The following is a 24,272-nucleotide window of genomic DNA, read 5'->3' on the forward strand; positions in this document are numbered from 1 at the left end:
GAGGAAAGACTGTAAGGCGGGTTTCAGCTAAATGTGAGATGTTAAACAAATATTTTTTTGTCCACTAAAGCAACTGATAAATTAGCTCATTTACCCGTGACTAGCAGCAGCAGCAGCAATCCAGCTAGTGTTTGTGTGTTGTTACTGAGTAGTAATATGTATTTAAGTGTCACGTTTAACTAAAATATGCGAGCACATCCATTTCCATTCTATTCTAAGATGGTGCCATGGTGGTTTATTTGAATGTTTTTTTAATTGCTTCAGTGTGTGTTTTATTTAAATATGAAAGCCTGTAAGTGCGTTGAATGCTGCTGGTGCCATACTCTCACGTGAGCCCGATTTTTGCAATTATAAAGCAAATAACGTCCCCGTCTGAAATTGGGCCTTTAAGGAATGGAATTGCCAGGGCCGAATTTTTGTCCCAGTCCGCCCCTGATTGAGGTTATTAAATTTAATTTTGAAAATGCTGAGACACAACATTCATTTAAAATAAAGGTTGTCATTGCCACGTTTTCTGAAGGTTATTTTTGAGGAACTGGTTATGGTTTTTATACTTGAAATTAAGATTTTCTTGAAAAATTGAATCTAACAAACTTTGAGAGTACAAATATTTCGCCCAGTTTTTAAAGTTAAAGGGAGAAGACCTTTAACCCATTGGTCTATGCTAAGTAATGAAGAAAAAAAATTACTTAATAAATTGCAGATGACATTTGGACAACCATACAAATGATCTAGCTCACCTATTTGGCCAAGCAGCTTATTCTTTCAAAAGCTAGATTCATTCAAGCTTCCAAATGTCCCCAATCAGCAGTGTCCGCCACACAATAAGGAACGACCAAACACAATAGTAACTTCCCTTTTAGACCAATGAGTGAAATTTTATTTAATAACATTTAGTTCAGCATTCTGACAATATGCCGCCATCGTCCGCAAATCTGTGTAAAGCCGGGTACATTTTCAATGGGGAAATGCTTGCGTAGAGTGTGAGCTCCACAAAATGGTCAGTCAAATGATCTGTACAGCATTAAAGTGCCCATATTATGAAAAAATCACTTTTTCTGGGATTTGGGGTGTTCTTTTGTGTCTCTGGTGCTTCCACACACATACAAACTTTGAAAAAAAAAAACCTCCATGGTGTTCTGAGTGAGATACGGTTTCTGAATGTGTCCTGCCTTCAGTCTCCTAGTGAGCTGTTCAAGATCGGCTCGGACTGTGACGTCACAGTCCGAAATGAGCTGGCTAACCACAACCGTTAGCTCGTAGCGTTAGCATGCTGATGCTAACGTAGCATGCTACATCGTTCTCAATAGCTAAGCACTGCTAAAACATACACAAGTTCACCATAATCTACAAAAGAACTACTTACATGTGCGCCCTCATTTAGAAGTCTCCCAGCTAATCCTGCCTTGTAACTGACCAAAGTTGTAGAAACAGGCTTTCTTTTACTGTCTCTAGAGTTAGCTAGCTGACATGCTCTACATCTGAGCTACTGAGCATGTGCGAGTGCAATCAAAGATAGTACAGAAGAAGAAGATCAAAAGAGGTCTCACTCTGTAGCTAAAACAGAAACCAGGTGAAAAGAGGATCTGCAGCAGTGAGAGAGAGCTGTGCAGTACAACAAAAATATGGTGTTTTTTGAAAATTAAACCATGTAAACCTATTCTGGTACAACCTTAAAATACAGTTATGAACCTGAAAATGAGCATAATATGGGCGCTTTAAAGCTGCAGACTAAAACGTGTGGTGTGATTTAACAGAATGTAAAAGATGAATAGCTTAATTTGCCCAGCTAAAGTTGAAGGGACTCATTAACCATCAGTGTGTGAGATATTACGCTTGACAAATGCAAGACGGAAAGAAGGAAGGGAAGGCTGAAACAAATAAGCAAACAAATGTGTCCCAATTCAACAAAGGCTGATTAGTGTCATTTTATAAATACCACATATTTGGTCACAATGCGATAAAAAATAATGGATGAAGAAACATGATTCGTGATTCCTAACACTTGGGACTGTGGCAAATAAATAGAAGTCAGGGGGGTTTTGGTTGACAGTAGTGTCTTGTCCTGGTGTCAGAGTTAAGCTGAAGCTCATGGGGATGACACTGCGTGTCTAATACCTCTGCACTGCACTGCAGAGCGGCCCTGTTTGCTGCAGTCACGACTACCCCACAGAAACAACCAAACAGAGGATAGCCGGACAGGAAATGGCTGACAGCATGATTTCTCATTGTCTGCTTTCTCCTCTGGCTTTGGGCTGTACAATTAATCACCAAAAAAATAAAATAAATAAGGTTATTGCTTTACATATACACAACCCTAAAAAGTCACTTCTACTACTAATCATACATGAGTTATTTAATATCCATCTCACTGTGGTTAGATTTACAAATAATACTGTAAATAGGGATTTAAATAGTGATATCTTGCTAAAACTAATGCAGTCTAATACAACAGCCTTGCAATAAATGCTCCCTTCATGAAGGTTATAACAGTTAGTTTTTGTTTCAGAGAAGAGTGGATTCAGCTTCATGGTCAGGAGGCCACATCAGTTAAATTGAATAATGTTACATCGATTGTTCGGTGCTTTGCTACAAGCCATTTGGTTCATTTATAACCACACATAAGAGCTGTGTTTGTAGTGAGCAGAGGCTCCACTGAGGCTGTCTGTGATATCCGTGACTCGAATCTGTACGATTTTAGTCGAGGAATGATGGGTCTATGCTTCGGTGATCTCAGGGTTGTATCTCCACTTTTTACAAATGGTGTAGTTCTGCTCGCTTCATCAGATTGTGACTCGAAGTGTACACTGGGTTAGTGGGTAGCCAAAATGTGAATGACTTGGAATGAGAGTCAGGTTCTGTCTGAGGCTATATGGTACGATGGATTGCCCCGTTCAGATTAAGAGTAAGTTGCTGCCGCAAGTAAAAGTATTTTAGAGTCTTGTTCACCGTTGAGTAGGCTTGTTGCGTAAGATTGCATCGCACCAGGCAGTCATGGTGGAAGGAAGAAAGCTGGTGCCTGAATGTGAAATGCTCTATTTGTGTTCAAGCTCTCACCCATGGTCATGAGCTCTGGGTAGTGACCAAAAGAAGGAGATTTCCAATACAGGAAACCAAAGAGCATGCAGAACACAGAGTGTCCTGAATAAGGCAGCTTTGTTTAGTGTTTAAATGGCCACTTGTAGTGCCAAACCAACTAGGAATTCACCCTGAAATGTGTAGCTCTACACATTTTACACACTGTCTATTCGTTTCTCATTGTTTCCTTGAGTCTAAAGCGTTCTCATCAACATGATTTCCAGCAAACAAGCTTTGATGAACCCAGAACCAAACAGCAGTCAGACTAAGGGGGCTTTCACACCTACCTCGTCAAATAGCCGAAATTTGGTCCGACCAAAAAAGGTAGTCTCGTTTCTAGTGTGTACGCATTTTTTGTATGGTTCAAACTTTCGGACCAAATAAAGAAAGTTCTGGCAGGCTATCTACGTGTTATAAGACTGGGTAAGCTCCTTTAAGGAATAGCTTAGTTTGTACGTGAGAGAGAGTGACGGTGAATGCACTCAGAGCAGACAGCTGTTGGCTATCAGAGCTGAGAATACATCAGCAGTTTACTTGTTATGTGGTAGTAAATATACAGTGTAGGTTTCAGTTCAACTCTAAATAAATGCTGCAGCTCCTCAAACCCCATGTAAATTTCTCGTGTCTTGCTTCTCAACGCAACAAAACAACAAGTGCCGCGGCGGCACGGGGAGAGCAGCAGTCGGCTGGAAAAACTCCGACACAGAGAGAGGCTACGAGAGGACGGGGGAGCCCGTCTACAAACCAATCAGTTACAACTGTCGGGAGACACAGCTCACGTACTGTATGTGATCACGACAGGACGTAGCTTTGTCATGTATAGTTCTTTAGTGTGCTTGCATAACTGCAGTGTGAAACCTAACCTTAAACTTACTGGATCAAATGCAAAAACATTTTCAGGTGTAAAAGCCCCCTAAGATCGCAACTTGCTGGTGAATAAAAGTGGAACCACATAGCTGCTAAAGTGACAGATATTATTGTCAAGAGTTGGTGGAGACCAAACCAGAGTTAAAAGGAGAGTGGACTCCAAGGGGATGCTCATGCAGTTGTGTGACTTCTGGGTGTGTAGATAAGCAGTTGTTTTAGGCTTTTTTTCTTTTTCCCAAAAATTGCTCTATGCATTTTTTTCTTTTCGGTGCTCAAGACTTTTTACTCAAGTCCCTGTAGGATTGGAGAGTAGAGTTACAGAACTCCAGCAAATACGACTTTTTTACCATTTTTTTTGGATGAACTTACTGGGTGCGTTATGTGGAGGCCATCATATTCTGTGTCAGAAAGCCATTTGGTTCAACTTTGGCTTCACAACTTGGTGGTGACCAAGAGAGAGCACAGCCGCTATCTCTGCTGGAAATAATTACCTTGCGGTGTGAAAGCTCTGTCAGACTGAAAGTATTGTTTTTGCAAAAATAAATAAATAAACAGAGTCGAGAACTAAATCTTCCAACGTTTGAATCAATTACTCATGCCTAATGTGATTATGTTTTGCTCAGCTCAGAGGGGTCTACTGGATGGAACCTAATGTAATTTGGTTGGTTTTAGTTGGTCAATATTTGTTTTTAGCTGGAATTTTTGCTATGGTTGGTCTTGCTGAGAGAGCATCTCTGTATCAAACCTACCTATTTTACCATCAATGAAATTGTGTTTACTCTCATTTATATCCTTAGTCCTTTCCTTGTGCAATTAGCACCATACCAGGTTGATTATAGTTGATATTTTTCCTGTTACATTTATATTTTTCTTCTTCCTAGCATGCTGGGGGCATTGTAAAACATAAATGTTCCCATGTGTTTTTGCTGACGTGGGAAGGAACGAAGACCAGAGACCATCAGTACAACAGTGCTGGTATAGTGATGTCCCATGCATTATCAGTGCAGTCACATGTGAATCACAGTCTAGCCAGGCGGAAAATTGCCAGCAGCCTGTTAATGGGATGCTGTTTAACCATTAGTGTGTGTGTGGGTGTGTGTGGGTGTGGGTGGGTTTACATACAGCAGAGAGTACCTCTAAACCTCTCCACAGCATGGAAAGACAGGAAAATACACAGAAAACATGCAGTCAGGTTGTGTAACCATGCAGATATTATATTATTCAAACTGTATGTCTAAAGATGAATAACTGCTCTAAGAAACTGACATTTGTTTTTCTTTTGCTGTTACCGAACCCATTGAGAGAGATGATTTGCTGCAGCAGCAAGTACAAACAACATACAGAGAAACCTTATACAACCCTTACTTTATACAAATAATAATAACGCAAATGCAAGTGTTTTAAATGTAGTCAGTAAGATTTGTACTTCCCTTGACACAATAAAACAAGCACCTGTAGACCATCATGTCCTCTGTGCTGGAACACAAATTGCCTCCTTCAGGACACTAATGTTTTCACAAAATAATCTCTATAGTAGCTCTTTAATATGAATTATGAAGACACACTATGCTGTTTTGATGATTGCCCGGCCAGTGACGAGAGATTTCTGACATTAAAAACATCATGCATCCTGTAATAACTTGTCACTCATGAGAATTTCTAGACATTAAAGTGTAAAATTTAAGACAGAAGTAGGTATGAGCGAAATGTCAGTATGAAGTAGCTATTGTAACAGCAGAGCAATAAAAGCTAAGCTCATTTCATGACAGCATTTAGACTTTGAAATAAAAAGTTATGGTTTCCATTTTTGTTTTTTAAAGGCTTTTTCCCCTGGAGGCATGTCTTCACCACAATTTCACAGTGGAGAGGAACATACAAAAAGTTATATAATCGTGCAGTGCACTTCCCTTTCTAGGGCCAAAGCAAGTTAATCATGCAGGGAACACTGAGGACATGACAACCCCCGCCTGGTCTCACAGAATTCCGTGAAATGATCACGAACTGTTAACAGCTCATTACGTGGTGGTGGCACGGAATGTGTGAAAATTCCGTGTGGCCACCACGGAAAACAATGCCAATGTAAAGTCAGTGAGAAGATGACGTAGCATTAAGAGCGACTACGGTAGCGAGTAGTTTGAAAAGCCGAAAATCCGCATAGGGAGGTTGGTTGGGTGTAGTGGATGGGTCAAACAACACAGGACTTTCACCCAGGAGACCGGAGATTGGGTCCCGTGTGTCAAGTTTCCTAAACCCAACCGTTGCTTTCTTCTTTTACTAAATCCAACCATCCCGTTGTTGTCCCGTGTCCCATTATTGTTTTCCTAAACCCAACCGTCCCATTTTTCGTTTACTAAACCCAACTGTCCCATTGTTATCTCATGTGTCATGGAAACGTAAGCCCACCCACAACCTTTTCCTTAAAGGTCCCATGGCATGAAAACTTCACTTTATGAGGTTTTTTTAACATTAATATGCGTTCCCCCAGCCTGCCTACGGTCCCCCAGTGGCTAGAAATGGTGATAGGTGTAAACCGAGCCCTGGGTATCCTGCTCTGCCTTTGAGAAAATGAAAGCTCAGATGGACCGATCTGGAATCTTATCATTCCTTGACCTTATGAGGTCAAGAGGAGCAAGGTTACCTCCCCTTTCTCTGCTTTGTCCGCCCAGAGAATTTGGCCCACCCATGAGAGAGAGACATCATGGCTTTCAAACGAGAAAAGTGGCAGTTGGACAAGGCCACACCCCCACCCTCCACCTTGCTTCCCTAAATTCTCTCCAGAGCAGGGGTCGTCAACGTTTTATAAACCAAGGACCCCTTAACTGAGAGAGACGGATCAGGGATCCCCTACTTCATATATTGTATAAAATGAAGTTGCATATTAAATACCTACAATAACATGTAGGGAGGCCTACAGTCTCTATACATACATTTTTAGTGCATAGAATACTAAGCTAATAAAATTAATTAACTAAATAATTGGCTGATTTAATGTTAAACATACATGTGGCACACTAAATCCTTAGGATGAACTGTATCTTTTTTGTTTTTTTCACAAATAGACTGGATTCATGTTAAGACATTTTAGATTTTGAAAAAGCTAACAACAATTTGGTGGCCCCCCCTGCAATAAGTTGGATGACACCCTAGGGGTCCTGGACCCCCTGTTGAATACCTCTGCTCTAGAGCACCACATTTGTATTTAGTCCCATTTGAGTGACATTTACTAAAAACTACAGTACCCAGCTGTTTTAAGGAAATTACACATCTACACATTTGTGACCTGATTTTAAAGATTTACGTCTTTAGTAACAAATGGAATAGTTTGTTTTGGTATTTTCATGGGATCTGTTTACGAGAAGAAAAATGTAGACATTTTATCCTTTAAACTGACCAAACTATGACCCAACTTCATCCAGGTAATTCAGGTAAAAATGTTGATAGGTACATTGTGAAAAATCAGTGATTAAAAAAAAGAAGTCCTGTAAGCTTTATTTTGATATTTTGAAACTAAGTGCCCTAAATGGTCAACAGTGAGCAATCACATCTTTACATTTCAATATGCTATTTGGACCTTTGTCCGTCAAAAATCAACACATGCGCTGAAAAAATGCTGTTCATTAGGATTTTATTTTTTGGAGGCAAATCAATGAATATATGTACTTTATACAGTATATGAGGAGCACATCTCTACAGTTCCATAATGTAAACAATCTCTGAAGAGAAATGTATTCAGTTTAAAAGGAAGCCATAGTCTTCTGTTTTAAACTATTTACATGAATTAAAATATAATTTATAACATCAGATACTTCCGCTTCTATGAAACTAGATTTTAACAATTCAAAAATACTAAAATGCCTTTGTCTCCACATTCTCAAGACATATGAAATCACACAAAACGGAGAAAAAAAAAACACCATTTAAAGACATCCAAACTAAGTGGCGTATAAATAAAAAAAAAAGAAACGCAAAAAATAAAACCAACATATGTAAAAATATAAAATCTCGCTAGCAGTATTTACCTTTTTTGTTTTACCAAAAACTAAGTTAAAAAAAGAAAAAAAAAATCATTCGTGAATTTGATAGTCATTAGATGTAAATAGACAATAAAATCAATAGTAATGAAAAACAAACAAAAACAATGTATGCCCTTTTATGTCAAAATGTTTTTATCCACCAAAAAAAAACACACCCACTCACATTTAGCAGATTTTGACAGTTTGCAGTCCGTACTAAGTGCCTATTTGACATCACTGTTGCCATCAAGTTTGACAGGTTGCCCATTAGTTTTTCTTTGTACTGTACAACTTTTGATGTTGAAATATGACAAAACCCTGTCACAGATCAAACACAGAAGTGGAATCTGAGGCCGGTATTGCAAACACTTCTGTCCTGGTAGGGGCTAATTTGAGGGTGTAGCTAGATGACAGGTACATTGTTTTTTCCAAAACTAAAAACAGTAAGTGACACAAAAAACAAGTGTTTTTAGTGGGCCATGGCATCGGAAACATGACATCTATAAAACTGAATCTGACGCGGCCGTCGAAGACGCCACATTTTTCACGAGCCGCACTCTTTATCGTTGAAGTTTTATCTTTTTTGGTCAACTTGCCTATCAAGTTTTATGGTTTTCTTGCCATTTTCCATTTTTCTGAAATGAAGAATGGACTAAAAGGTATTACATTCTGACGAGGGGATTGTTTTAGTTTTGTTTTTTTGGCTTTTTTTTACGTTTTATTTTATTTTCTGGATTCTTGCCCATCGACCTAGGACCTAGACCAAGTGGACAGCAGTATTATTATGTTGAAATGTGTCAACGTGTTCTCAAAAACACTGAGGAGAATGGTCAACATCAAAGTTTTCTATAAGAAAGTATATAATCATCTAGATATCTACACAAACACACAAATATATATATTCATATATATGTATATATCTTTTTATAATATGGCTATTGAAAAAAGTTTAATTACGTGAGTAATTATTTAATAATAAACCACATTGGATTGGAAAGGAGTTGAAACTAAAATAAAAGCTAGTGGTAGCTTTGTTTTCCCCCCACCCCGATTGATTTTTAAGGCTTGCCATGATGAAAATTGGGGTTGTTTCGACCTCTAGAACAATGGAGGCACTCTCACAGGCACAGCGGCAGCCACTGTAGAAATCCCACCACATGCTTTCAGTCTCAAGATTTCCTCAAACAGGTGGAAGTCTGAATTCTGGATTATAAATTGAAACTACGCTCTTCCTCCACAAAGACAACAAAGCAACAAGTTAAACAAGAGCTAGCTTTGCCACATACAACAGTTTTATGTGAAAAAGGTTAGCAAAGTGTTAAGATTTGCTAACCAAAAGCCTTTTAAGCTAACATTTTTGGTCATCGGTAAGAACTAAATTGGAAAACGTTCCACATGAGTTTAAAGGCAAATTTCTTCTCCCATTCACACCCTTGACTTCCACCCTTTCTCTCGCACTACTTCAAGGTAAAACTACTGTTCGTGCAGCATTCACAAATTTGTTGAATCAGGCTGCCTTCTCGCTTTACCATCTATCCTGCTTCAGTACTTTACAATCTTGATAACACAAAGCTAGAATGCCTCCCAGCCAGTTGGACCATTCTGTAACTTATCTTTGATTGTAATTGATTCTATCCAAGTGCTTCCTGTTGGGGATGAAGTAGAGGTGCAGCAGTGAAACTGAGATTTCTACAGTGTCTATCTCATCTGTATCGGCTAATGTGACTTGAACCGGGTCAAACCAGCGACAACTTGCTTTTTTTTCTCCTTTTCCTCCCTCCCACATTCCTTTCCCAGACATACATGTATAGTTATTTGCTGTTACTGTAAGTGTTCAATGCAACTCACATTTGAACAAACCTGTGCACCATCAAAAAGGTGGTAAGAACATAGTTACAATGGCTTCCTTTTCAACAAGAAGAAAAAACTGTGAAGATATTTCACTACTTGGGACGTTATTTGTGCAAGAGTATATTAATACAATTCGTTTTGTATACGTGTTATGTGTTTACGACGCAACTTACCACATTCTTCCTGTAGATTTTTAGGATTTTTTTTGTGTGTTTAACAGCAGTCTACATAGAGTACAGTAGCCTATTGAATCTGCAGCTCATAGACTGCCCATGCTGTCGTTCAACAACCAGCCATACACTGTACATTATTACCTCCGTTTTTCTGAAAGGCTGTCTTAAAGATAAGATTATTACGTATTGCATTTCAAATTGCTTTTAAAGAAAGGAAAAAAAACATTAAAAAATATTTTGTCATTTCATAAACAGCAAAGAAAAATAATCTACTTGTATCTCTTTTAGTTTCTTATACAACAGTGTTGGACTTTGTGTCATGTTAATTTTTTTTCCCTTCATTTCCTCCCTGTACTGAAAAAAAAACATGAAGTCATTGGAACTAAACTGACCTGACCATACGTCTGATTAGCAATCAACTATGACCCGCCACTTTCAAAAAAACAAAAACACACACACACACACACACACACACACACACACACACACACACACACAATACATTTTATGTTTACAACGAGGCATAGTGCTATATACACATTTTATATTCATATATTATAATATATTTACTTTTTTAATATGTAAACCAGCACATTCTCTCACTTTTTAGTAGTATACATACTAAGCACAAATACTCATTCAGTTGCAATTAGTTGTTAAAATGTCGGGTTTTTTCTTCCTTTAAAAGAAAAAAAAAAGTTGACACCTTGTTTCTCAATCAGTATGTATAGCACTAAATTGTATTTGTTTAGTTTTAGACATCAGTGAGCCTGGAGGAAGGTAACGCTAGGCCTCTAGGCCACTTCACTTGCTTTTTTTTTTTTTTTTTTTTTTAAACACTGAATAAGGCGCCTTTGTACTTAGTGTGCGTTCCTAATAAAGTCAAAGGAGAATCTAGTGATGTAAACATTCAATTTTTTGTGTGTTACCAAGGAGTTGATTAGATAGACAAAAGACAAGGAAGAGGATGGGGCTGGAGGATTACCGGTTAAAAAGCGTGGGAGTTTACCAGGGTTTAGGAACGACCTTGTAAAAGGGCCTTGAACCCGTGAGAGACGGAAAGCGATTGAGTTAAAGTTAGAGAGTCGGGCTGCGTTTTATTGAAATTCCTGGGCAAGGAGAGGAGGAACGGGGAAATCAGGAGGAATGGTGCGTCCCTAGAGAAAACAGGAACATTTAGGGAATCTTCCCCTCCAAGCGCACTCAAGGAACCAACCAACCACCAAGCCACCGTTCAACCCCTCCCCACCCCTCCTCACCGACCTGCAAGCGTCAGCAGTGTCCGACTCAAACACGAGACAAAGACGAAACACTCAGTTACACATGGACACACGGTCGAGACTCCAAGAAACGGACACGCTAAAAACCATTAGGAGGCAAGCGAAAGAGTTAGAGAAAGAGATATTATTCCCCTCACGTGGGGCTTAGGAGGAGTCATAGTATAAAAAAAATCAAACACAATCCCCCAAACTACCCATAAAACCACACGTAAAGAACATTTTTGACAAAAAGAAAAGAGTGAGAAGATGGGGGAGAGCATCCAGTAGAAGACGGAAATAAAAACACAGGGGGAGCAGGGATGGATGGATGTGAGGTAGAGATGCTCAGCTGATACAGTACCTCGTGGACGAGAAACCAGATTCTCGGCCGATTGTTCATTTTTTTTTTTTAACTTTCAAGCCCATCCCTCGCTTGTTCCCTGGCTGTGTAGGTTTGGTACCACTGTATTGGCGGGTTTGGAGGCTCTCTCCCTTTTCACGGCAGGTGCTACTGGCTGCATCAGGAATGTCAATTAGGTGCTACTTAGACTGTACTTCAAGCCATTAATTTGTCACATGCAGTCAACGGGACGACTAAGCAGGTGTATCCTTAAAAGCACCAAAGATCTCCACAATCTTGGGCAAGCAGAAATGGGGGAAATACGACGATTACATTCAGATTCTTGAATACATTCCAACTGAACCAACAGATTAGTCTACTTCTGGCAATGGCACTATTGCATGGGTGGATTATGGAGAGCAAATTGGTCTCTTGTTCTTCTTTGTACTTTGAAACCCAATGTCAAGCTAACCAAACGTGAAGCACTAGCGTCAACAGGAAAATAAATGATTCCTAAACAATCGAAAAAAGCACTTACAGTAGAGAACTTACAGTACTTTGTGAAAGAAGATTAGACTGGGATGATCTGGACAAAGAGCGGATGTGGTGCCTTCATACTGAGTTCAGCAATGAACCAAGTATGGCACGGTCTGTAAATGGGTCTTATGGCTATCATCTATATTTCCCCATTGTGTGCCCGCTCAGTGCAGTCCCAATGTAAACAGAACGAGTTGCATTGGCTGTGGCATTCAGGGGGTGTCATTAGGCTGCAGCCTTTATTGGACACATGTTCAGTATCAAAGATACTTCACGACCCCTTTTAGATGCGGGAAAGAAATGTACGCGGAGTCAACCCATGAAGTATGTAAAAACACGCTTCTGAATAACCCGCAAGGACACTAGCCAATCCCCAACCCTGATATAATTTCTAACTTTAATTATTTTCTAATTCCTAATCCTAGGATTAACTTTTACACAGACCGTAAATAATGTTTAAAATCTGGTCAGACTGGTATTTTTAATATTTTCTTGTTTTTTTTCTTATTTTAAAGCCAGCTCACAACATGTGCAACATTTGAGAGAAGACTTTTTTTTTCCAGGAAATAGTCGGGGTCTTAATGTATAAAAACGCCTAGCAAACAGAGCCTGCAGCAGCCAGTAGCAGAAGCCAAAAATAGTCAGCATGGCAGAGTTGGAGATTAGAGTCAAAGGGTGAAAGTGGAGGACAGCGGAGACATTTGCCTCCTTAGGCCCAGATCAGACATAGTGCGTTTTAGCAGCCTGGGGTGGCTTTGTGTAATAGTTTTCAATGAGATCGAAGCGTTTTGCTTTGCTGAGCGTTTTGCGTTTTTTCCCCGGAGCGCCCTGAATGCCTTGAGTTGAAAGAAACTTGAACTCAGAGCGGAGAAAACGCCTGACGTCAAAAAAAGATGCAACTTGTCTGATCGGGGCGTCGTCAACAAGAAAGGCAGTGCAGTGCGCCTCGCGTTTTTTTTGTTGCAAACGCGCTCTGTCTGATCGCGGCCCGTACAGTGCATAGATCAAATCAAGGAAGCACTACAGTTACAAAAAGGAAAACATGATATTTTTTCTTCTTCATTTTAGATTTGTAAACTTTATCAGTCATCAAATGATTATGTTAAATGTTTTTTTCATATTCTTTGTCCATAACACACACACACACACACACAATAGATTTTAAAATTTGTAACATCCACAATTTTTGCTAAAAGAAAGCAGGGTTAATTTTTTTTTGTTCTGGTTATACAACCGCACAACTTCATGGTGAACACAGCTTGCAGGTTCACCACACATAACCGGAAAAGGGGAGTTTTTTTTTTTACTTTTTTGTTCCTTTTTTTTTTTTACAAAACAAACCGAACAAAGAACACGCACACGCAGAAACACACACGACGAAGACGACCAACGCAACGCAGGAATAGCAAGGATTTGCTACAGAGGTCTCTCTTGCCCGCTCATCCAGCCGGGCAATGGGGCCACCAACACAGACGGCTTGGTTTTTGTTGTTCAGCAAAGAACTATCATTATCGTTTGTAGTTGTTGTACCATTGCTGTTAAACGTCCTTCTTCCTCCATTGTCTCTTAACTCCTCCGGACTCCCAGTGGCTTCCTCGTTTTTAAGCAGTATCCTCCGGTGAAAGAAACTTAAAAAAACAACGAGGTCCTTATCGTTACTTTATTCCAATGGTAAAAATGTAAACATTTTGCAAAGTTGCCTTGCATGGAGGTACTAAAAGGCCTGTCTGATGGCAGAGCCCAGTAGTAGGAGGGGTGTTGCTGCAGTTCACTAAGGCTGACCAGTCAGGGGTGCTGGGCTGTCAGCGGTGCAGGGACTTTTGGGCCTCCTTCAGCAGAGTGTCAAAGTCCAGTGCATCGTACTTGCTCTTGACGGGGCCCGGACCTGCCTCATCTACAGTACAAGACAGAAAAAAAAAGGGTTATAGTCAAACACAAAAAGTCCAATTCCAAGTTTTGTCCTTGCAGAGAAACATTTCCTCTCAATCTTACTCGAGTACAATTTACTTTAAAGATCATGACAACTTGAACATTTCCGATTGACCGTGTGCTTCTTAAACACAGCTGCAGTAAATCCGCGTGGTGTAGAATCGTGTAGAATTCAGCTTTGTTGAATTTTGACACAGAAATGTGCGCCAGAGTCCGATTGTAAACCACTCGATAAATCTGGTTTGTCACAAACAAAAATAGCTACTAATAATACTATAATAGTTATTGGCTACCGCAAAACCGGGCATAGTAGCTATATGACTACGCTAAATCACCATACTGGTTTACTATTTGAACCACTTACAGTGTAACTTTGTCAGTGTGTGTGTGTTCATTACCAAGATCTATGTAGCGTTTCCTTGTCAGCCTCCGTAGGCCCGCAGGTCCATTCTGGAAAACAGTCTCCCGCTCTCTCCAGTGCTTTTGAACCCCCGACTGGCGGATCTTTATCACCCCGCAGCGCTCTCTACAACCAGACAGGTAGAGAGACAGACGTGCGTGCATTAAGATAATGACAGTTTGCTCTTGGGAGGATGAGAAGGTACATGCTGGCATCCGAATAGATGGACTATGCTAAATGAATTATATTCCTCCTTTTCTTCAATGTGCATCCAATGCACCAATTGAAAGAATGATTGGATTGAAGTGGTCCAATACAGAAAAACCACAGAGGAAATGAGGAAATCTGATCAGATTTTTCCCTGGATGATGAAATGAGGAACTCTGATCTGATTTTTCCATGGACTGATGCCTGATTTTTATTTACTACATTAAGTACATTGGAGCACTGTACCAAAAGTTAAAAGAACAAATGTACAAAACTTGAAAGGACACATGTTCGGGTTTGTCTGCAACAACAAAAAAGGGCACCCTTATTTTGTTCAGCTTTTTTAAAGTCATGTTTAATTAATCCCCACGGGGAAATTTGTCCCCCTGTAATTGACCCATTTAGAAGCAGCGGCTAGACAGTGTCTAGCCAGGGACCCCAACTCCAGTTCAGAGGTCAGTGTCTAGTACCACTAGGCCTGACAAATGTGTTCCAACAAATTGTCAGAGTTTGTGATTTCTTTTAATTCCGCTGAAGACTTTAAAAAGTTAACAGCCCACCCTTTTTGAAAAAAAGAAAAAATAATAGTTAATCAGCAAATACTGCTTTCTTATTTTCTCATTATCTTTTGTGTTTATTGCAGCTCAACACTGTTCCCCATAGGTTGCCAGATTACTTCACCTCACTTACTTCCAGACTGGCATTTCTGACTTACTATTTACATTTTCATTTAATTTCATGCACTAACATCTCATTGTAGTATGAATTAATGACATTACAACAACAATACTTCCAACTGATAATAAAGGCTGCATTTAAAACTGTCAATCTGTGCGCTATCGCACAAAAAAAAAAGTTTACTGTATCTTTAAAAAAGCTCCCATAGCTCCTCTCTTCAGATCGAGAGATCCGGATCAGGACACTTACTCGTTGCAGATGATGACTTTGCAGTCCTCAGGTTTGCCGAAAATCTGGAAGCGTTTCCTCAGCATGTTCTGGGTCACGCTGGTTGGCAGGTTGTGGATGTAAAACACCTGGCAGTTGTCCTGGCAACAGGGAAACCATGGCAACAGTCAGGACAGGGGACAATACAGAATACAGATAGACGTGGGAACTGAAGCAGGAAGGGTGGGTGTATGGCGGCATCCTGAGACTCTACACGCCCCTGTGTTCATTTACATGCAGTCTGTTATTCTGATCTTGCAGCCGCAGTATGAATCTGAAGAGACATTATATGGTATCAGTATGCTAAGTGTGTTGGCATGTCCAAAATCGGGTCCCAAAATCATCTTTGGTTGTTTTGGGGCATGAACCATTTGACCTTTAGAAGTGTGTTTCATAGTCTGGTGATCTCGGGGCTATTGAGGTGCAATTCCTTTAATTCAACACTATTGCTGTATGCAGAAGACTGCAGAGCGTGAATGTTCTCTGTACCTCGTCAGACTTGGCTTTGTTCCTCTGCTTGTCGTCGGGACAGATCTCTGAGTTCTCACTAAAAGAGAACAAGAAAGAAAAGGAGAAGGAGAGAGAGCATGGTCAGTGAGATAAGGGCGGACAAGGTGAAACTGAAATGTCAGACATGACAGAAATGGGCGAACCGCGGCAGAAAAAGGAGACTTTCTTCCACTGACTGCAGAACAGCGCTGTCTCTTACTTGTACATCCCCACCCTTTTTTGCTGCCATTGTCTTCCATGTTCAGAAATCATGTGACTGTTGACCTTATTCCGTCTGAGACAGTCAATTTAAACTGTACCTTACAAGGATAGAAATGAATACTGACCTTATTCTAAGTTAGACAGTAGTAGACTGATCTCATGAAGTGGCGTATGTATGACACGGCAACTCATATGCCATTTTTGGTGTGTTATCAAGACGCATACTCGCTTTTTAGCGTGTTTATCAACGCCGTTTGGCCTCCATTGACTTACATTACCTTGTGGTTGTGTGTGAATGTGTGTGAAATAGTATGAAAGGGCTAAAATCTGCGTAGGGAGGCTAGTTGGGGTGGTGGATGGATGGGTCAAACACAGGACTTTCACCCAGGAGACCAGGGATTGTCTCGCGTGTCACGTTTCCTAAACTCAACCGTAGGTAGCTTTATTCTTTTAAATTGTTTTTAATTGTTTACTTTGTTTTTAATTGTTTTCTAATTGCTCTTTCCATTTTATTTTTTATCTTTTAATGCTTTGAAATTGTTTTTAATTGTTTTCTAACTGTTTTATAATGTTTCATGTAAAGCACTTTGAATTGCCTTGTTGCTGAAATGTGCTATACAAATAAAGCTGCCTTGCCTTGCCTCGCCTTTTAGTAAACCCAACCGGTTCTTCTTTTCCTAAACCCAACCCGTCCGCTGTATACGCCACTCAAAATGCGTCCAGATAACACGCCACTTGGATTAAGAAAGTGGGGGTGTATATTTACGCAAAGTCATGATATCATGTTGACAGTACAGCCATTGATTGAAAGGTTGTACATGAGTTGAGAACGATTTGTTTTTCATACTGTATTTCTGTTTTCATGCTAAAGATCAGAACGCAGTTAGTGACTAAATACCTAAATCGCCCTCACAGTCCAGTGCATCACCCTTTGTACATTCAGACATTTGTGAGAAAGAAAGAAGTAATAAAATGTTATTCCAAATTCAATAGCAGCAAGGTGAACGTTTTGTCGCATTACTGCAATGCAAGACAAGGCAATGCAATTGCGACACGGTTCTTTTGACTAGCCACAAGATGCAACTCGTTGAGGTAACAACGGTTGATGCTTTGACTTGACTATGACATTTGTATTTTACAGAAACAGAAGAGTACATTCAGACAGTAGACACTGCATTGTGAAGCAGTTGGATTACTGTATGTGGCACAATATGCTGAGAAAATGACACCAGAGAGAGTTATACTTGAATAGACTCGAGATGCAGAGTTGTTCTTTCAATTTCTCTCATTCTAATACCGTGTTCTACTCTTATTGTCTCCTTGCTTGTGCCACATGCCTCTCTATCTTCCCACTGCATTTCATTGTTAATCTCATCTCCTTGACCCATATTCTCACACCTCTCCTTCCCCTCCTCCCGCGCTCATTGTCTCTCGGTCTCACCTGGAGTCTGTCTTGCTGGCGGGGGAGTCGGGGCACAGGTGGAGGATGGGGGAGGGGGAGCGAGACGCAGACGAGCGCTCCGCCTCTTCCTCGGAGACTGGCGGCGTGGCAGCTGCCGACTGGCAGTGTAGCGGCGGCGATGACGATATCACCAGCGTCGGCGTGTGGTGCTCAAGCAGTTCCGCGATTTCCGACACCACCAGCCTTTCCCTGTTCTCCTTTCCGTTTCCATCCGATACCTGATCGTCGGCAGCTTTGGGGGCTTGGGAGCCGACTCCATCACTCCCTCCTTGGGCCTCCAAGATGGCGCCGAGCATGGCGGCGCTGCGCTTGCGGCTCTCCCCGAGGCTCAGCGCACAGTAGTCGTGGTCCCCAAAGGCGCAGTGGGTGTCGGTGTCGCCGGCCTGGCCCATGCGCCGCAGTTGGGCGTACAGCTCCGTTTGCTCTGGAAGCTTCCGCTGGTGGTGGGTGCGGCTCAGCCAGGACGAGCCCCTCGCGGCCATGCCGGCATTGGTGCTTGAGGCCTCGCTGCCACCATCGGCGCCAACCGTTCCTTCACCTCCCTTTCCTCCCTCGGCTGGCTTGAAGAGCTCATCCTCCACTGGCTTGTGAGGCGGGGTGGTGGGAGGGGTGAGACCTGAGGGGGGAGGGAAGGGATACCCTGGTGAGCACTGCTTCCTGCCAACAAATGGTCCAGCAACATAACCTCCCCTTTTATTTTTTTTTTTATGAAACAATTGACAAATGTGATTACATTTGTCACCTTTGGACTATTGCTGCAAAGATAACAGGATTAGCTGTCAACTATTAAATGAATTGCTAACTAATTTGATAAACGATTAATCGGTTTGAGTAATTTTTTATTTAAAAAAAGGAAAAGAAAACGCTCTGATTCCAGCTTCTTAAATGTGAATATTGTTCTAGTTTCTTCCCTGACAGTTAACTAAATATCTTTGACTCGTGGACAAAACAAGACATCTGAGGATGCCCTCTTGAGCTTTGGAAAAACACTGATGCACATTTTCACCATTTTCTGACATTTTATAGACCAAACAACTTATCCATTGATTGAGAAAATTATCAACAGATTAATCCAGGTCTAGGTCGCCGTTGCAAATGAGAACCTGTTCTCAACGGCCTACCTGGTTAAATAAAGGTTAAAAAAAATATATAAATAAATCGACATTTAAAAGAATCGTTAGCTGCAGCCCTACTTTGGACAGAGCCATGGGTTTCCCCATTTGCTCAGTATTTATGCTAAGCTAAGCTAAGACGCTATTGGCTCCAGCTCCATATTTACCGTATTGATGTGAGAGTGGTATCGATCTTCTCATCTGTCTCGTAAAAGTCTACTGTATCTCTGACAATGCTGATGCACGGCTTCCTCTTACTTCTAGTCCCAAACCAAATAAGATTTGGCCCCACTATCCCTGTCCCTTATGCCCGCGTCTTTAGAGCTGTAACCTGTTGACATCAACGTATATTTAAACAAACAATTGAGAAAACATGAGATGGATTTACCTGCCGTTCCACACAGATCCACACCCAGCGTCTGCTCAAAAGGCTTGGTGCTGTACTGGGACTCTCTGGTGGAGAAGAGACAACAGATCAAAGGAGAGAGAGAGAGAGAGATAAAGAAAGAGAGAGAGAGATTAAGGTTTGCTGTGTCATGCTGGAATCAGTTGTATTTTTTAAACATCCACGCCAAAAGGAATCCAATAACAGCATTAAAGGGCTCCCAGTAAAAGCCCCTGCCCCTGCTAAAATAAAAAAGGCCACAGTTTTCAGCTGATGTCTGCTGAATTTGAATTATGTTTCTCCTTGTAAATGCTAGTGGCATTTCTCGCCACTCCTCATTTCTTATCACAACAACCATATGTACTCCGCTGTCCTCTCCCCTGTTCTTCTCCTGCTTTCTATTTTTGGCTGTCTGTTTCTGTTTCTTTCCAGTTGCCATGAAAGGCAGGAGTGGTGCCGAGTGGATTGGCTTCAGGCGGGATATTACCCTCCACAGAGAACAGGAGAGTCAAATATATATATATATATATATATATATATATATATATATATATATATATATATATATATTTTTTTTTTTTTTAAACACACAACTCTTTCTTTTTTGGTGAGCACTTCAGAAGACAGATTCATTTAGAAGATGGACTGACGCCAGGGGTTAGTACAGGAAACACATCCAGCTTAGTAACTGGATGGAGCTGGAGAAGGTCCAGGGTCTGAGGAGGGATGGGTGGGGAGGTTCATTTGGAAAAGTAAAGAGCGGTGGGGGCACTCTGTCTGGCGCAGATCAAAGTTGGAGTATTAAATAGGGATCTTTGAATAAAATTGCTGAATTTGGGGGCCGGCTTATGTCGTTACAATTTCCAAATAGTATACAGTCTTATGAGATTATACATAACATGACTGCAAACCATGCTTTAATGAATCCAGTCTCTTTCACGTCAAATTCTTTCTCCCTTATGACTTTTTAAGTGACACGTCTACCACTGACAGCGCTTCCAGATTCACAATTTAAGCTGGTCCAGATAGTTCTGTCGCACTTTTGTATGCTAAATGTCAAGATGTTCATAAGTATTGGATTGTCTATTCAGCTGTCTTAACTTAGTTTTAGCTTTTCCTCTAATTAATGAATTGGGGACTGCTGCCACATTGTGAAGCATTAGATTATATAATTTAGACAATGAAACAAATACACAAATAGGATCAAGTCAATTAGTGCTGAATTTTTCAAATTACTGCAACGATTATTAACGCAGTAGTTGACATGTTTACAGGCATTAGATTAGTACAGCTGAAACAATCCTCGGCTCCTTAATGGAATCGGTTCCTGGCTCAGTACACTCATGAATTAACGATTCTGATGGTGTTCAATGGGTTTCCTCAGCAACGTGGAACAATAGCTCCCACTGAATCCATTTAGACTTTATATCAGACCCTAAGTGGGGGAACTCTACCTGGAGTACTGTTGTGCATTAACTTTAAGTGCATACAAATACTGGAGCGATATGAGCTTCCATTTTAAGTTAATGTCTTCCACTTTGGCTCTAATTACCAAAATCTGGGTCACAAACTAGTAGAAAAATGGATCATAAGCTAGCGTCAGTGTCATCTTCTACTGACATTGATACTTTGCTGGTCTTATCTGGAATCCTTTACATGATGCAGTTTGTTATTAAAGATACAATATACTGCTTTTATCGGATCCTATAGTGACTTTTTTTTTTTTTTCTTTTCAAAACTAACTTTTGCTGAGGTAATTTAATAACACCTGTCTCAAAATGGGTTGTGAAGTACAAATAGTTAGCAGTATGAATTTTAAGAGGCAGATTACATTAAAGGCCAGGTATAACATTTCACTATAATGAAAGCATATGTTTGTCATTGAAGGATTTCCCATGAGGCATCTACCTTACACCTGTCTGCTCTGCAAAATAAATAACAAGAAGAGTGTGATTTCTGGAAATCAGCACACCAACAGGTTTAGCACTTTAATTAAGACATTTTGGAGTATTTGGTTAGAATTACAACAGGTGAACTTCTGCTACATCTTCAAAATAAATTATTTATAAAAATCTACACTGTTGGTCTCTTTTTAGCTTACAAAATAGCTGGTTATGAACTACTGTAATAGATATTTTTGTTTCCGTACAGTTTCCGAAAACAACTGACTGTTCAGTAAGAGGGCCGGGAAAAGACATTCATTAAAGGATGCTTCCGCAATTCTTAACATTAAGTATTCTGCTACTGCAGACTAGATGCTGCATAATGCTGCACCAAGCTACTACTGTATGATAAAACACAGCAGGAACTTTACATAGAGAAACTCACCCAGTGGACTTGGGGTTGAGAGGCAGACAGAGGCAGGCCCGCTTTTCTGCAATCAGAATAAAAAGCCAGTTACAACCATGCACAACATGGAAGATATGTGTCTCTTTGATTTTTCCCTTCTTAACAATGAGTGTAAAAGTGTCTGGAAAGTTATGGGTTATAATCAGAGTCTTAAAAATAAAGTCTGATATTATCAGAACATTGAGTGGTATGAATGGAGCCTGCATCGTTCCTATCCATCTCACCGTGGCAGCAGGGTTCGGTCGGCTCCGTTGTACCGGCGCTGCCGTCCCCCGGCGTTAGCTGCTCTGGCTGCTTCTCCGTCGTCGTCGTCCCCCCTCCTGCTTGGGTTGGCGTGAGTTTGACCCCTGCTCGTCCCTCCTCCCTCTCCTCCCTGTCCCTCCCCTCTCCTTCCCTCGCCCGTCCAGGCCGCAGCCTCTTGGCGAAGCGGCTGGGGAAGGAGGCCAGGCGTCGGGAGCGCCGAACCGAGAAGGAGCCGCCGTCCTCTGCGGTCTCCTCTGGGCTTTGAGGCACCTCCGAGGAGCAGCTTCTCCTCTCGTGAGAAGAGGAGTCTTTACGAAGCTCTACCTTAGGGGCGCTGGAGCTGGGGAAGTAGGTTGAGGCTGATTTTGCCGCGGCAGAAGGAGTAGATGCTCCTACTCTGTTAGGGCTGTGGGAGTACGGGGGGCTGTGCAGTCTGTAAGGCTTGCTCACATCGAAAGAGCTGCTCTGCTGCAGGAGCTCACGCAGAAGGGAGTTGGCTTTCATCTCCCTTCGCCTTGCAAAGGGGAGCCTCCTGGGGGCACTGACGCCTGTCCCAGTAAAACCCCCACTGGTCCCAGGAGTAGCCACCAAAACAACTCTGCTGTGAGAGTTTGTGGGGGCCAGGCGGGAGGCCTCAGGTCTGGCCCGAGGCCTCGGGGCTTCCCGGTCCTTACGCTCCCAGCCCTGCTGCTTGCGCGTGGGCAGGCAGTAGGTGTGCATGTACGTGATCAGCTCCACCACGGAGCGCAGTTCCTTCTCTGAGCTAAACTGTGGCTTGGCTGGCTCAGCGGGGACGGCAGCCACGACCGCCACACCCTCCACCTCGCTGCTGGAAGACTCCTCCTCTTCCTCCTCCACTTCATCCTCCTCCTCCTCCTCCTCCGACTCACTCTCCTCGTCCTCTTCGTCCTCCTCCGTGTCCGGGGCCGGGGTGTCCTCCGAGTCCCGGGCGGTGGTGAGGTGGCGGTGGAGTTCGGTGCACAGGCGGCCCGCTGGACGCACTGCTCGGGGCTTCCGCTCCTGACGGAGGTCACCCTGGGGGGGGGGGAGAAACACCAACAGGAATACCAGCGTGAGACTTTGTTCACACTACAAAAACATCTAGCCCACAATGCAAATGTTTCAATTGCAGTCACATGAATAGAAAATTTGTTTTATTATTAAATGGAGAAAAAGGTTGGCAATGTAAGCAAGCTCTGATGCTGGTGTTATGACAATAAGGAGCCCTTAAACAAATGAATAGATAAATGGTCTGACTTTGCAAGAGGAGGGCAAATGGAGAGAATCTAGACCTGTAGCCCTGATCTTGTTAAGCTTTTGTGAGGACTGAAGATTAGACTACAATAACTTAATGCTGCAAAAGCAAGTCAATGGATGCAGACTGGGAGTGAAATAACCCTTATTTGGTTAGCCTGGCAAGTTACTCTAACAGACATTTTGATCAGTACCAAAACATCTAAATATAACTACAATCATTTGGGGGTTTTCCAGCTCCTGAGCTTAATAGATAAAAAAAAAACACATACAACACATCTATTTAGGCTTCAGTCAAGGACATCAATACAAAATGGCAACCTTAGAAAAAAGCCCTCGACCTTTGACTCTGAGGAACTGACACTAAAACCTGACATTTACTATCAATGTTTTAGATGAAACATTTTTCATTTTCTAACAAACTCCACCGTAGCTGTGGAAATGTCTCATCACACTGTCTACAGGTCGGTCATGAACAAGACAAATGGACCACGTAACGTAACAAAAAAACGAACTCAAGAACATAGGAGTGTATCTTCCATTCCCTTTGCTGGATACAGGAACACTGAGCACACAGCAGTATATTCTGCTTACGACTTTGTGAGGGATGAATCAGTGTGCAGCTGTGATGAAATTGCCGATTCTATATTGCTCATAAAGAGGAAGAGAGACTATGATTCACTGTTGCCCTCTTGCCCTGTCAGTCAATACTCCCGCCATCTGCCACAGCAAAGCCACACTCCTCTCAAATTAAAGCTCAAGCACACGCACACACACACACACACACACACACACACACACACACACACACACACACACACACACTGCTAGCAACAGCGAGGTTAGGAATGGCATGCGATGGATACAGGCTTGGCTAATCCCCGCGCTGCGACCTGTGGGTATCCTCCTCTCTTGAGCCGGAGCAGAAGGCTGTGTGAAGGCTCACCATGCTTTATGCTTGTACAAGATAAATGACTGGTGTTGTAATCAATGACCACTTTCTGAAGCACAATGCTACTAGCTATCCAATTACTGCTAAGTCATACAGCAGTAGCCATAGTAAATGTCCTCTCTTCCTGACACCAGATACATCATGTGCAGCAGCTGAAGGTCTCTGCAAGCTTGAAGGCTCCACGAGTTTTTCGTCTAAAATGAGA

At 41.6% G+C, this 24,272-nt stretch overlaps 1 protein-coding gene across 2 annotated transcripts in view; it reads right to left on the reverse strand.

The window, feature by feature from the left end:
• Positions 1-8,904: 8,904 nt before the first annotated feature.
• ppargc1b (peroxisome proliferator-activated receptor gamma, coactivator 1 beta) overlaps positions 8,905-24,272 on the reverse strand; it is a 102,843-nt gene continuing 87,475 nt past the window's right edge. For both annotated transcript variants that reach the window (XM_028589968.1, XM_028589967.1), the window contains 8 exons: positions 21,843-22,896; positions 21,598-21,643; positions 19,273-19,337; positions 17,752-18,388; positions 16,089-16,146; positions 15,582-15,700; positions 14,446-14,573; positions 8,905-14,012 (listed from right to left, as the gene is read on the reverse strand). In XM_028589968.1, coding sequence (XP_028445769.1) covers positions 13,921-14,012; positions 14,446-14,573; positions 15,582-15,700; positions 16,089-16,146; positions 17,752-18,388; positions 19,273-19,337; positions 21,598-21,643; positions 21,843-22,896 — 2,199 coding nt within the window. In that variant the 3' untranslated portion in view covers positions 8,905-13,920. The remainder of the gene's footprint in view (positions 14,013-14,445; positions 14,574-15,581; positions 15,701-16,088; positions 16,147-17,751; positions 18,389-19,272; positions 19,338-21,597; positions 21,644-21,842; positions 22,897-24,272) is intronic.

Source organism: Perca flavescens, chromosome 10 (assembly GCF_004354835.1).
Source record: "Perca flavescens isolate YP-PL-M2 chromosome 10, PFLA_1.0, whole genome shotgun sequence".
In the NCBI taxonomy this organism is placed as follows: Eukaryota; Metazoa; Chordata; class Actinopteri; order Perciformes; family Percidae; genus Perca; species Perca flavescens.